The sequence below is a fragment of the Rattus norvegicus genome, chromosome 7 (assembly GCF_036323735.1).
Source record: "Rattus norvegicus strain BN/NHsdMcwi chromosome 7, GRCr8, whole genome shotgun sequence".
Lineage (NCBI taxonomy): Eukaryota > Metazoa > Chordata > Mammalia > Rodentia > Muridae > Rattus > Rattus norvegicus.
The window spans coordinates 64,788,765-64,800,271 of record NC_086025.1 but is presented as its reverse complement, the minus strand read 5'-3'; the positions used below and the strand labels follow the sequence as shown (position 1 = coordinate 64,800,271).

The following is an 11,507-nucleotide window of genomic DNA, read 5'->3' as shown; positions in this document are numbered from 1 at the left end:
GCCACCATGACCAGGTGACCCTGCAACAATAAAAATGAGTGAATGCAGGGTTGGGGATTTAGCTTGGTGGTAGAGCGCTTGCCTAGCAAGCACAATGCCCTAGGTTCGGTCCCCAGCTCCGAAAAAAAAAAGAAAAAAAAAATGAGCAAATGCCTGGACCTTGTGGACCTCAGGGCCTGCAAATGGTTGGGAAACCTTCTGCCCCTTCAGTCCCTAGTGTCTCACCTCCATTAGCTCTGATGCCTAGTGATCAAAGTGGGCAGACATCTTCCCCAGGGCAGCGGTCTTCCCTGAGGCCACAGCACTTGCAGGGGTCCTCTCGACACTAAGAGGCCACTGAGTTCACTTGCCTGCCAACCCCACCTCAACTCCCCAGGCCTGTCTGTTTCTTCAAACGCCATGCTCCAACTCCTTCCTAGGCTCAGCATCAGCTGTGCATCTAACTTCTCTCAGGTCCCCACTGTTGCTCCTACCTCACAAACCCAGGGTTGTTGTACAAAGCCGGAGCTACATCCGTGCCTGGGGGTGCTGTCCTAACCCCAGCCCAGGAACCAGCACCTCTCTCAACCCTCTTCCTCCCCCAGTTCCCAAGCACGGAGACCATACCCTCGCCTGCCTGCCCAATAACAGACCAGCATCTCACCCCCTAGACAAAACCACTTGCTCTTTAATTGCTGTTAAGATTCACACCACCTGCTTTGGAGGTGAGGGGGGTAACCCCTGCCCCCTCTTCACTCCACTGCCCAATTACCTGGTCTTTTGCAAAATATTTTAGCCAGGAAAAAAAAAGACCGGAAACCACTGACACAGACGGCCCAAAGCCGGGCTGAATAAGGGTGGCAGGGCTGGGCCAGAGAAGTCCACACCATCTCCCCCTTTCTGGGGATGGGGCAAGGACCTTGAAACCCTTCCAGCCACTACACACCCTCTCAGCCCCGGCTGGGAGGGAGCAAAGGAGAAACGGACCTGGAGCTGCTCCAGTGAGAGAGGGGCTGGACAGAAAGGATTATGGGGGAGGGGTCCCATTGTAGGGGTGCCCCCTACCCCAGATCACCACGGGCGCTGCACAGTCACAGGTACGCAGTCACAGTCACAGACACAACCCGAGAGCACCCCCATCCCACCCCACCCCTACCCACCCCTGGCTTCCCCTACCCTGAAATGCCCTCCCCTTGCCCCTACCCACCCCATCCCCATGTTGGGGAACAAAGCAATAAATTACAAGGCCCCTCTCTAGTCCCCTCCTGTTCCAATCCTCCTTCCCCTACCCCAAGATTGTAAGGGGAAGGACCCAGGCTCTCGGCTCCCCCTGGCTCTTTAGCTTCCATTCATAGATAGGTAGAGGGGGGATATCTGATTTCCACTCCTCATGGTCCCTTTCACGGAAAGGGTTGGGGACCCCTCCACCTCCATGGGCAGCAGGGGTCCTGCCCCTCGCTGCCCTCCCCCCTCACTGGGCAGTGAGATTAGCATGGAAGGGGTGGGGTCCCCAAATTGGTCCCAAGTCCCAGGGCTAGTCTTCCACATACTAACCCCTCCCTCTGGTGTGGCGTTGCCCCAGGAGCCAGCCTGGGTTTCGGCTCCGGCCACCCGATTGTAGAACGCAGGCAGGACTGGATCTTTTCCCCGCCCCTAGGGGGCACAAGCCAGCAAGTCCAAGCACCTTGGAGCCCATACAGGGAGTGCCCACCTACAAACACCCAGCAGGTAGACCCAGGGCAATCCAAGTAAGGAAGCTGTGAAGTAGGGGCGTGATGAGCTAGGGTCTCCATGCCTCGCTGGGGAGAGGGAGGTGAGTTTGTGTCTCCTGGGAGGCGTGCGGGGCTGTGCCCTCGTGGGGGTAGAAAGTGCTCCCGTGGGACGGGGTGCGGACTGGAGAGGTGAGTGGGTGCATCTGTCCAATGGTCCACCCGGTGTAGTCGTGCCTGGCCCGCGCGGGGGTGAGGGGTGTCTCTCCCGCGGCTGGGCAACTATACCAGCGCGATCGTGGTGTCCACGCGACCCAAGCTGGCAGCACTGCTCCGGCGCCTCGGGCTGGGCGTGGCGGTAATGCTGGGGGTGGTGGCCGCGCTGGGCGTGGTGGCTGTACTGCCGCCCTCTCCCGGACAGCCGTGCTGGAGGAGGATGTCTGCACATAGCTGGCTGCCAGCCTGGCGGGCGTAGAACAATGCTGTGCGGCCCTGCGCATCGCGGGCCGCCACGTCTGCGCCATACTGCAGGAGGAAAAGTCTTGTGACCACGCACCATCCAGGGGACCTCCACCCACACGCTACCCACCCGACATCTCCAAACCCACCTCCAGGCTCCCTTTCCCTACCTCTCCGCTCACGTACCCACAACAGCAGCTGTGTAATAACAACGTGGGCGAGCTCGGCCGCCAAGTGCAGCGGCGAGCGGAGCTGAGGGTCCTCCACGCTGGTGTCCAGCGGCCCATGTCGCGCGTGGGCCAGAAGCAGCAGAACGGCGGCCACGTCCTGGGCCTCCACAGCGGCCCACAGTTGGCGGCCCAGCGGCTCCTCCGTGGTGCCCAGAGGCGCCAGGAACAGCAGCTGTTCGTACTTGGCCCGAATCCACGACTCACGCTCCTCCCTGCAGTACCAGGGGCCAAGGGAAAGAATTGTAAGGGACCTCTAGTCCAGACCTCCGAGAAATCATACACCCTTACGCTGATCCTCGATCCTTACCTCGAAGAGTCCCGCGTGGGCTTGGCACGGCCCCGAGTGTCGCTCTCCCACACGCGATTGGCCGTGTCGTTGCCAATGGCCGTCAGCACCAGGGTCAGCTCCCGCGGCCAGTCATCCAAGTCCAGCGAACGCACTCGAGACAGGTGCGTGCCCAGGTTCCGGTGGATGCCAGAACATTCGATGCAGATGAGTGCGCCCAGATTCAAACTGGCCCACGTGGGGTCTGGGACAGGATGCAACAGTAAGACAGACACCCCACCATTCACGGGACTGCAGCTAACTCCTGGGATCCCACCCCCCAGGTCCCTCAACAGCGCCCTTGCACTCACTGGGGGCTCCACAGTCCACACAGGTCGAGTTTCCCTTTGCGTTGCGGATCGCCTGGATGGCCACGGCTTCACTTTGGCTGTCAGTGCGCAGCTGCAGAGGAGTGAAGTTAATGCTGGCACAGCGGACCTGTGACCCTCCCCCAGCTTCCTGCTTGCCTCCACTCCACCCATAGCGTCCAAACGGTTACCTTGACCTTGCTGCTCTCACAGCATTGCAGACTGGCCAGGATCTGACTCTCAATGGCCTGAACCCAGGCATCCCTCTCCTCGAAGCTGGCTGCCTCAAAGTGCCACGTCTGACCAGTGCTGGACACGATCAGGAACTCAAAGTTTTCCTCTGGGTGGGTGGATGGGAGAGGTCATGAAGGGCAGATTTCAAGCAGGAGGACTTCCCCCAAACCCTTCCTCCCTGATGTCCTTGGAGCCCCTAGGAGGGGGGCAGTGGAAGGAAGGGGGAGCAGAGGGTAGGAAACAGCAGGAAGCCCAAGCACATGCAGGGAGAGGCAGGGCCCCCCACCCCTCTGCACCCCAGCTGAGCACCCCTCCCGGCTCCCACTTGTTACCTGCTTTATAAATATTTCTTAAACTACCAAAGGATTTTAGTTTCCACATTTTGCGCTTGGCTGGTTTCCCGAAGCGAAGAAGATAGAGACAGAATGAAGAGCAAACAGAGAGAGAGAGAGAGAGAGAGAGAGAGAGAGAGAGAGAGAGAGAGAGAGAGACCAAGAAGAGAAGGAGGCAGATGGAGAGACAGACAGACAGTGACAGAGAGTGCCAGAGACAAAGCAGGACAGACAGATGGGGAGAGAAAGCAGAACTGAAGTCAGTGGCCCCGGAGCAGAGTGGAGCAGAAGCCAAGAGCATGAGAATAGGCAGGTCTGGAAACCGGGTCCAAGCACCCGGAGGAAGGCGGGCCAGGGGGGCAGGCACTGTGACCAGAGAGAAACCTGCTCTCTGTGGGGAAGGGGGTGTCAGAATCTCTGTGAATAGTAGGAAAGGGGGCAAGAGACTGGGATGGGGACCCTGGGGCTCAGAAGGAGCAGAACAGGGATAGGGATTGTTGGGGGTAGGGGGCAGGCTTAGGGATCAGTGATGAAAGGCTCTTGGAGGACCCTGCCATTCATAGGTGAGAATGAGAACAGGGACTGGGGGAGTCAAAAGGGACACTGAGTTCAGGGGCTGCAATACTAGATATGGTGCAGAGGATGGGGCCAGAAGTGTAGATGAGGGCAGGGACTAGGAGTCAGGAAAAGAACGGGCTGGGAACGGGACAGACAAGATCTGGTTGGTGTTCATCCATTCTCCCACACAGTTATGTGAGAGGTAACTCAAGCACTCAGCTCAGGACTTATCCTGCTCTGCAGGAGCTAGGTCAGGGGTTCGGGGACAGGGGAGGAGGGTTCAGAGTGGGAGTGGAACTATCCATCACAGCCTCACCTTCAGCCTGCACAGCTGAGCCTTCAGTCTTAGATGGTGTGGACAATTTCTTCCTCCTCTGCTTCTTCACCATGGGAGAAGGTGGGGGTTCCCGACTCAGGGGACTCAGGTCTCCAGATGGGGTACAGTCTTAGGGAGGGGGACACAGTGACTCAGTTGCCCTTCCATAGACTCCCTTATAGCTTGTATCCTGCCCTGAACTAACTGGGATTTTAGGGTATCCCTCCTCAGCTGTCCCTGTCCAAGAGGCCCCCCTGGATCATCCCTGCGGAGGCGGGCAGGTGAATGAGCACTTCAAAGTCAGATCTGACCTCAGCTCTTAAGCCTGCAACACATTAGTCTCCAGACCTTAGGCAAGTTAATCTTCCGAGCCTCAGTTTTTCATTCCTAAAACATGGAGAGTAATCTTGACCTGATACATTGTTGCAAGGAACATTTATTACAGTGTTACTTCCTGTTTATGTATATGTGCATATTATATATACATATATAATTTATAGATATAATTTCCAAACATTTCAAACACTGATGGCTGACTATGTGCTGGCCAAAGTCCTCAATTTGTAAATTAAACCTTAAGGCAGTGGTTCTCACCCTTCCTAATGCTGAGACCCTTTAATACCCATGTGGCGGCCCCCAACCACAAAATTATTTTTGTTGCTACTTTATAACTGCAATTTTGCTACTGTCATGAATCGTAACATAAACATTTTTGGAGATAGAGGTTTGCCCAAGAGGATGAGACCCACGGGTTAAGAACCAGTGCCTTAGAAACACTTCCTGTAGGATAGAAACCAAAGTGGGAACAGATGGAGTAACTTGCCCAGGGAAGTCAAATCAGGAACCTGAGCTCAGGCAGGCAGACTCACTTCCATGAGATGGGGCATTTGAGCTTGGTGCCACTCACCCAGCAGACATTCCTGTGCTCCCTCGCTAAACCTCCATCTCATGTCAATCCTCCCACCCCCACCCACATCCCATTTGGATCTGGAAGCCAGTAGATGAAGAGTGATCACACTGACCGGTGCTAAGGGCACGGGCCAAATTCCGGTCTGGCTTCAACAGGTGCTTGGATGTTTGGTCTGTTGGGAGCTGCAGGGAGCTGGGGCTGGGACTGGGGCTTGGCATTGGAGTTGAGGCTTCTGTCGGGAGGAGATGGAGAGGAGCTGTCAGTGAACAGATCTCCATGGCCTCTCTCTTGTACGGTACCTCTCAGCCTCACCCCATACAGCAAGTATAGTTCCAACTCCTCCCTCTCCCCACCTTTCTCTTCTGTCCCTACCCCCTTGTCCTGAGCTCCACTTACCAGGGCCTTCACCCATCTGGACAGTGCTCATATCCTTGACCAACCCATTGATGCTGGCTGAGGGGCCGAAAGCAGAGATAGCCCTTGGGGGCCGCTTGCCTGGGACTTTGACTGTTGTTCGTAACAAGTCCATCTCTTTGCCGTGTGTACTGTGGATGTAATCCTGTAGAGGTACAGGGTTGCTGTGTGGGTCTCGGGCCTTTCGGAGTACTGAACATTAGTTAGTTATATAGGATAGAGAAAACCTGTGAGCTGATGGGGTTGGCAAGAGCATGTAGGGAGTGGGCCTGTCAGATTTGGCAAGAAAACATTCCCTGAATGGCAGGCCAGCGACAGGCTCACCCTTGGTAGTCTCCCACCAGACTACGATGAGGGCAATGAATCCACCTTCCCAGGATCGACAGGTGTGGGCTCTAAACCTGCTTCACACACTTAAGAGGACTGAACTAAAGCTTCCCAGAACAGATTCGAAGACTAGTCACGGACACATAAAGAACTACATGGACTCAGGGTTTCCCAGTGTGACCGTCTCCACTACTCACATTAATGCTAGGGTGGTAGAGCAGAAAGCCATTGCTGGACAAGGTCACGTATTTCTTCTTCCACTCTTTGTTCAAGGAATTGCCACTTCGCTTTAGCAGGAAACTCTGGGTAACAGGACGGAAGACGTGTTGGGGAAAAGCCAGCAAAGAACAGCTCCTGTGAACCTTTCTTCAGCTCCCGAACCTTTTACCTGTTTAATGGGGATGGCTCGCCCACTCCCTGTTGTCTCGCCCCGACTGTCTAAGCTCCGTTTCTCAGAATCACTGCCTCGACGGTTCTGGAATGGTAACTGGAATTAGCCAGAGGATGGGAGGACATAACAATGGGAGGAGAGTGAGGAGGGAGAGCCCAACAGAGAGGTCTGCGGCTAAGGATGACGGGCAGGCAATGGGACAGAAGGAAAAGGGGGTCACAACAGGAAGAAGAGAAAAGGGGTTGGCATGGCCAATACCGCAAAAAGGCTGGTCCGCCGCTTGGCTGCTCGATGTAAGGACCCTGGGGTGCTCAACCCAGCCACCGCAGCTGCCTCAGCCCGGAGCTCCCGGTGTCCAACATTGGGTGAAGATGGGAGGGAAGAAGAGTAGTCGCTAGTGTGGCCCCCATTACTAGCCTGGAGGCATATGGAGGAGTCAGCAGTTAACATCCGTGCCCACCAAGCTGACATTATTGTCTACCATCACCGTTACATCATTACTCATTCCTGCTGACATCATTCCTATTCATTTGCACTGCCATCAGCAACACAAATCCACCCCCCGCGCCAGCACTATCACACTGCTTTAAGTTTTGTATGTTTGACCTCCTGAGTCCCATGCCAGGCAAGAGTGCAGCTATCTGAGGAGGGAAGCTGACTTGCTCAGAGACTCTGTAAGTCGTACGTACTTCAAGTCCAGCTGATTTCCAGTTTGATATTTCTTTCTTGGTTTTGGTTTTTCAAGACAACATTTCTCTGTCTAACCCTGGCTATCTTGGAACTTACTCTATAGACCAGGCTGGCCTTGAACTCAGACCTGCCTGCCTCTGCCTCCCAAGTGCTGGGATCAAAGGCGTGTGCCACCACCTCCCGGCCTCAATATTACTTTCTAATCCCCCCAAACCCATTTCTTCACTTCTTCCGAGTCAGTCTCAGACACCCAACTCACCTGCCCAGCTACAGGAGTAGAAGCAGCTGAATGGCTCGGTGAGCTGGGCAGGGACTTGCAAGCCGCCAGGAGTTGCTGCTGTTTGCGCAAGGTCACCACCTTCTGGGCCACTGAAGGGAAGGGGAATTGGAGGAGTCATGAGCTGGACAGATACCCATGGTCCCCTCTGAGACGTACAGGCCGTAAAAGAGCCTGGACTTCCTTATCGCTAGAGTCTCTGTGCTCCCTATGTCTAGATTCTCCAGCCAGAAAGCATCTTTAAATTAATACATCTCTCCATAGGTTCCCAAACCCCTCCTTCCTCCCAGAGGCCAATGTCCTGTCACTGGGAAACACAGAACTGGATACTGAGTCTCTGGGATATCTCAGGCTCTCTTGATTTCCACTGGTGCATGCTGGGAACTACCATACTCACCCTCCTGGAAGACCCGGTCCACATTGAGCCCATAGGTTGCACAGGTCTCATAGTAGCTGCAGCGCTTCATGTCGGTACACAATGCCCGGGCTCGAGCATCACCCACCACTCGAGGGGACGATGCGCTGATCCTGTCTGGGGGGATAGGAAAGGGGCAGGACTGGCGAGGTACCCTTCCTTTGATGCTCATGATTCCCTCTGCCACGTGTGTGGAGCCCAGGCTAGACCTCCTAGAGCTAGCGTGGGAGAACATCTGTCCTCAGGTGGATGGTTAATGTCCAAGCAGGTTTGTGAGTTCTGGGCCAGCCCAAGTTAAGTGGTCTCTGTCTCTGTCTTTTGGTTTGTGTCTGTCTGTCTGTGTATGTGTGTGTTTGTTTGTGTGTATGTGTCTGTCTGTCCTCCCTGTGTGTGGTGTGTGTCTGTGTGCGTGTTTGTGTCCTTCTGTTTGTGTGTGTGTGTGTCTTTCCCCCCAGTGTGTGTGTCTGTTTGTGTGTATGTGTATATCTGCCTGTCTGTCCCCCCAGTGTGTGTCTGTGTGTACGTGTACATCTGTCTGTCTGTCTCCATCCCCTGTATGTGGTGTGTGTGTGTGTGTGTGTGTGTGTGTGTGTTTGTATGTCTCTGTGTGTATGTGTGTGTTTCCAGGCCAAACTCCAGAGGTTGAGTTGGGTTTTCTGACAATGGCTGAGACTCACAGGTGACAAACATCTTGAACTTGAGGGAGGACACCTGGCCCAGGAACAAGGGGAGAGGTGACTGCCTATAGATAACAGGAGGCTGCTCATTTTCCTGTCAGAAACCAGGAGGCAAGAGACATGTGGAGGCCCGCACCTGCAGCGACAGCATGTGCAGTAACACAGAGTGTCCTACCAACTGGGCAGGGCTGGTGGTGACAGCCTAAGCGCTTCTGAGGCACTACTAGGAGAACTCAAAACTTTCCTGTCCATCTGGGTTCCTCAGTATTTCCTTGTTTGCAGAGAAATTTCTTTTAAACGGTGTCAACCTGACCCAGCCGAAGGGAAAGGCTTTCTATCCACACTAGGATTTGACATTTTCTGTGTGTCTCATGGTGGTGGCGTCAGAAATGGCAATGTGAACACAGGATAGGTGACATTTCCAGAGCGGAACAGTGACGGCCATTACACTGTTCTGCCCTCCCAGACTGTCCTCTCCTCTCTGCTCAGACCTTGGGAAGTTTGTTTGTTCATTATTTCCTTATTTGGACATCAGGCTCCCTCTAGAGGGATGCTGGAATCTAAATAGGCAGCCAGGCACCTTTCAAATTATCAACCATGGTGGGTAATACTTATCTACCCTTTGCCCTCTGAAACAGGGCTTCCACATTCTCTCCTTACCTTGGGTCCCAACCAGGGCAAGGGCCAGACCTCCTCGTCCCTCCCCCCGGAGGGAGATCAGCTGCCCATGGAGATGGCTCACAGCCTGGAAGCTGCTCTCATCCTCCAGGCTGAAGACGAAGATCACAGCATCTGCCCAGCCTGAGAACTTGCAGGGACAAGAAGGCAAACAGAGGTCATACAGGCCCACTCCTTCTGGGTACCATTCCGAGGGTCTCTGAGCAAGTCAGTACTGACCCTACCTAGCCCGCCTGCTAGCATCACCGGCTCTGTGCCTCACCTTGGCATCCGGTGCCCCTGCTTCCTCTCGGATCAGCACCAGATGGGTCTGCCCATCCACCAGCATCTCCTTCTTGTACTGCTCACCTGCCCAGAAGAAGTTTAATGGGTCAGAGGGCAGGTCACTAGACCTTCCCAGTCCCTAAACTTTAGATCTTGAGCCTTGAGGGCCATCGTGGTACCTGGCTAGGCACTGGCCCCAGCCTTAGCTTACTGTGGTGCCAGAGGACTTACTCTCAGGCTTCTCCAGCACCTGGTATGAACCCGTGAGGAATCTGTGGATGAGGGATGACTTCCCACTCCTGACATCACCCAGCACACCCTAAAGGAGAGACGTGACATAGAGACAGTAGGAGTTACCAAAAGACAAGATGCTGGGTCTGTTCATGCCAGAGAGCCTTCAGGGACTGGGCAGTGTCAAGCCATCAGACAAGGACCTACAGGGCTTCCAGTCAGCTGGGGACAGTGGGGCATGACATATAAGAAATGGTCTCAAGGCCAAAGCAGACCACAAACTGAGCAATGCCCGTGTGTGTGTGTGTGTGTGTGTGTGTGTGTGTGTGTGTGTTAAGCGTGTTTGTGTAGCATGGCACAGGTCTAGGCGTTAACTACAAGTTTTACCCAGTTCTAGGCAATGGAACACCAAAAGGGTTTTGTATGTTTGTTTTGTTAGCTAGAAAGGAGAAGCTGGAGCAAATGGAAAGTGACCAGAGAAGCTGTGGGTGAGTATGGAGCAGCTTTCTCACTGCTCTGATGCTAAACTCAAGAGTTCCTGGTTTCAGAGAGGAGCTAGGCGAAGCGAGAGGGAATTAAGAGTTCCTGTGAGGGGTTGGGGATTTAGCTCAGTGGTAGAGTGCTTGCCTAGCAAGCACAAGGCCCTGGGTTCGGTCCCCAGCTCCGAAAAAAAAAAAGAAAAAAAAATAGAAAAGAGTTCCTGTGAGAGGTAAACTTTCCCCCGCAAGCCAAGAGACCGGCTACCTACCAGGCGCAGTTCGGGAATTGATCGGCTCAAAGTCCATTCCTGACTATTGACCACAGCCTCTGGAAAGGTAAAGAAAACTACAGTAAGAAGGGAGAGTCTGGCGTAGGAGGACTCCTAGCCCTCAGTCACTCTCTTTTCTGAGGAGCTCACCTAACCCTGAGGACCCTGCCTGCAGTGGCTCAGGTCTGAGTGGTCCCCAGTCCTCCCATCCCAGCCGCTCTCCCCACAGCTGTTGCCACCGCTCAGTGGTTGCTTAGCAACAGAGCTAGCAAGACAAAAATACTTCAGTTGGCATCTCCCTTGAACTCATCCCCAAACGTGGGTCCTTGCCCCAAACCCGACCAGGACTTTACTAGCAATGATTTCCCTACACTACAGAGAATAGAGCCCCCCCCCCCAACATTCTTGGAGCAGATTCAAGAGGAAAGGCCTGGGTCCTAGAATGGAATGGGTCTTTTTACACCTCCATTTCACAGAAGATAGGTGAAGACTTTCCTGCCCTTTTTCAAGGTCAGTGGTACAGGTAGTTCTAACCCCTGTCCATCGCCCAAGGGGGACAAAACTTGGGATTTCCTCTGCCTAGACCTCCACGGCCTCCGAAAGAACGGTGGGGTAAAGCTCCATCCCCAAGCAGAGAGAAACCACAGGCCTGGGGAGAAAAGATTCTCCTTGCGCCCGCCGGGTCCAGCCCCCGCGCCTGACACTGGCCGGACGTTCCCGGGGCGCCGCAGCTGCGGCGGGAACTCGGGGATCCGGAGCCATCTGCTCCCACCCGCTCAGAAGCCAAACCCCCGGGGCCGCCCCCGCTTCCAGACCCGCCTCCCCTCCGGGGAATGTGAGCCGAACCGAGTCGTCGGTCGCACCCCCACCCCCAATGCGCCTCTCTTTACCAGTTAGAAAATAATAATAAAGGCACCCTCGGGAGGAAAATTAAATAAATAAAGCGACCTCCTTGTATGGCCTCCCAAGTCTCCCGGGATAAGAATTGTCTTAGCAGCAGTTCCGCCCCCTGCCTCACTCCGGGGTCAGTCCCGG

General features: G+C 54.7%; 1 protein-coding gene across 4 annotated transcripts in view; it reads right to left on the bottom strand.

Moving 5' to 3' along the window:
• Positions 1-647: 647 nt before the first annotated feature.
• The window catches only part of Agap2 (ArfGAP with GTPase domain, ankyrin repeat and PH domain 2), a 17,007-nt gene continuing 6,147 nt past the window's right edge, over positions 648-11,507 (bottom strand). For 2 of the 4 annotated variants that reach the window (XM_063264227.1, NM_023026.2), the window contains exons 2-19: positions 10,473-10,531; positions 9,725-9,812; positions 9,492-9,577; positions 9,212-9,359; positions 7,857-7,991; positions 7,442-7,551; positions 6,751-6,909; positions 6,490-6,576; positions 6,299-6,403; positions 5,757-5,919; positions 5,473-5,592; positions 4,451-4,579; positions 3,577-3,636; positions 3,202-3,350; positions 3,014-3,104; positions 2,685-2,907; positions 2,334-2,589; positions 648-2,213 (exon numbers count right to left, since the gene is read on the bottom strand). In XM_063264227.1, coding sequence (XP_063120297.1) covers positions 1,971-2,213; positions 2,334-2,589; positions 2,685-2,907; positions 3,014-3,104; positions 3,202-3,350; positions 3,577-3,636; positions 4,451-4,579; positions 5,473-5,592; positions 5,757-5,919; positions 6,299-6,403; positions 6,490-6,576; positions 6,751-6,909; positions 7,442-7,551; positions 7,857-7,991; positions 9,212-9,359; positions 9,492-9,577; positions 9,725-9,812; positions 10,473-10,531 — 2,411 coding nt within the window. In that variant the 3' untranslated portion in view covers positions 648-1,970. The remainder of the gene's footprint in view (positions 2,214-2,333; positions 2,590-2,684; positions 2,908-3,013; positions 3,105-3,201; positions 3,351-3,576; positions 3,637-4,450; positions 4,580-5,472; positions 5,593-5,756; positions 5,920-6,298; positions 6,404-6,489; positions 6,577-6,750; positions 6,910-7,441; positions 7,552-7,856; positions 7,992-9,211; positions 9,360-9,491; positions 9,578-9,724; positions 9,813-10,472; positions 10,532-11,507) is intronic. The other 2 variants (XM_006241500.5, XM_006241499.5) reach the window with 1 other exon arrangement.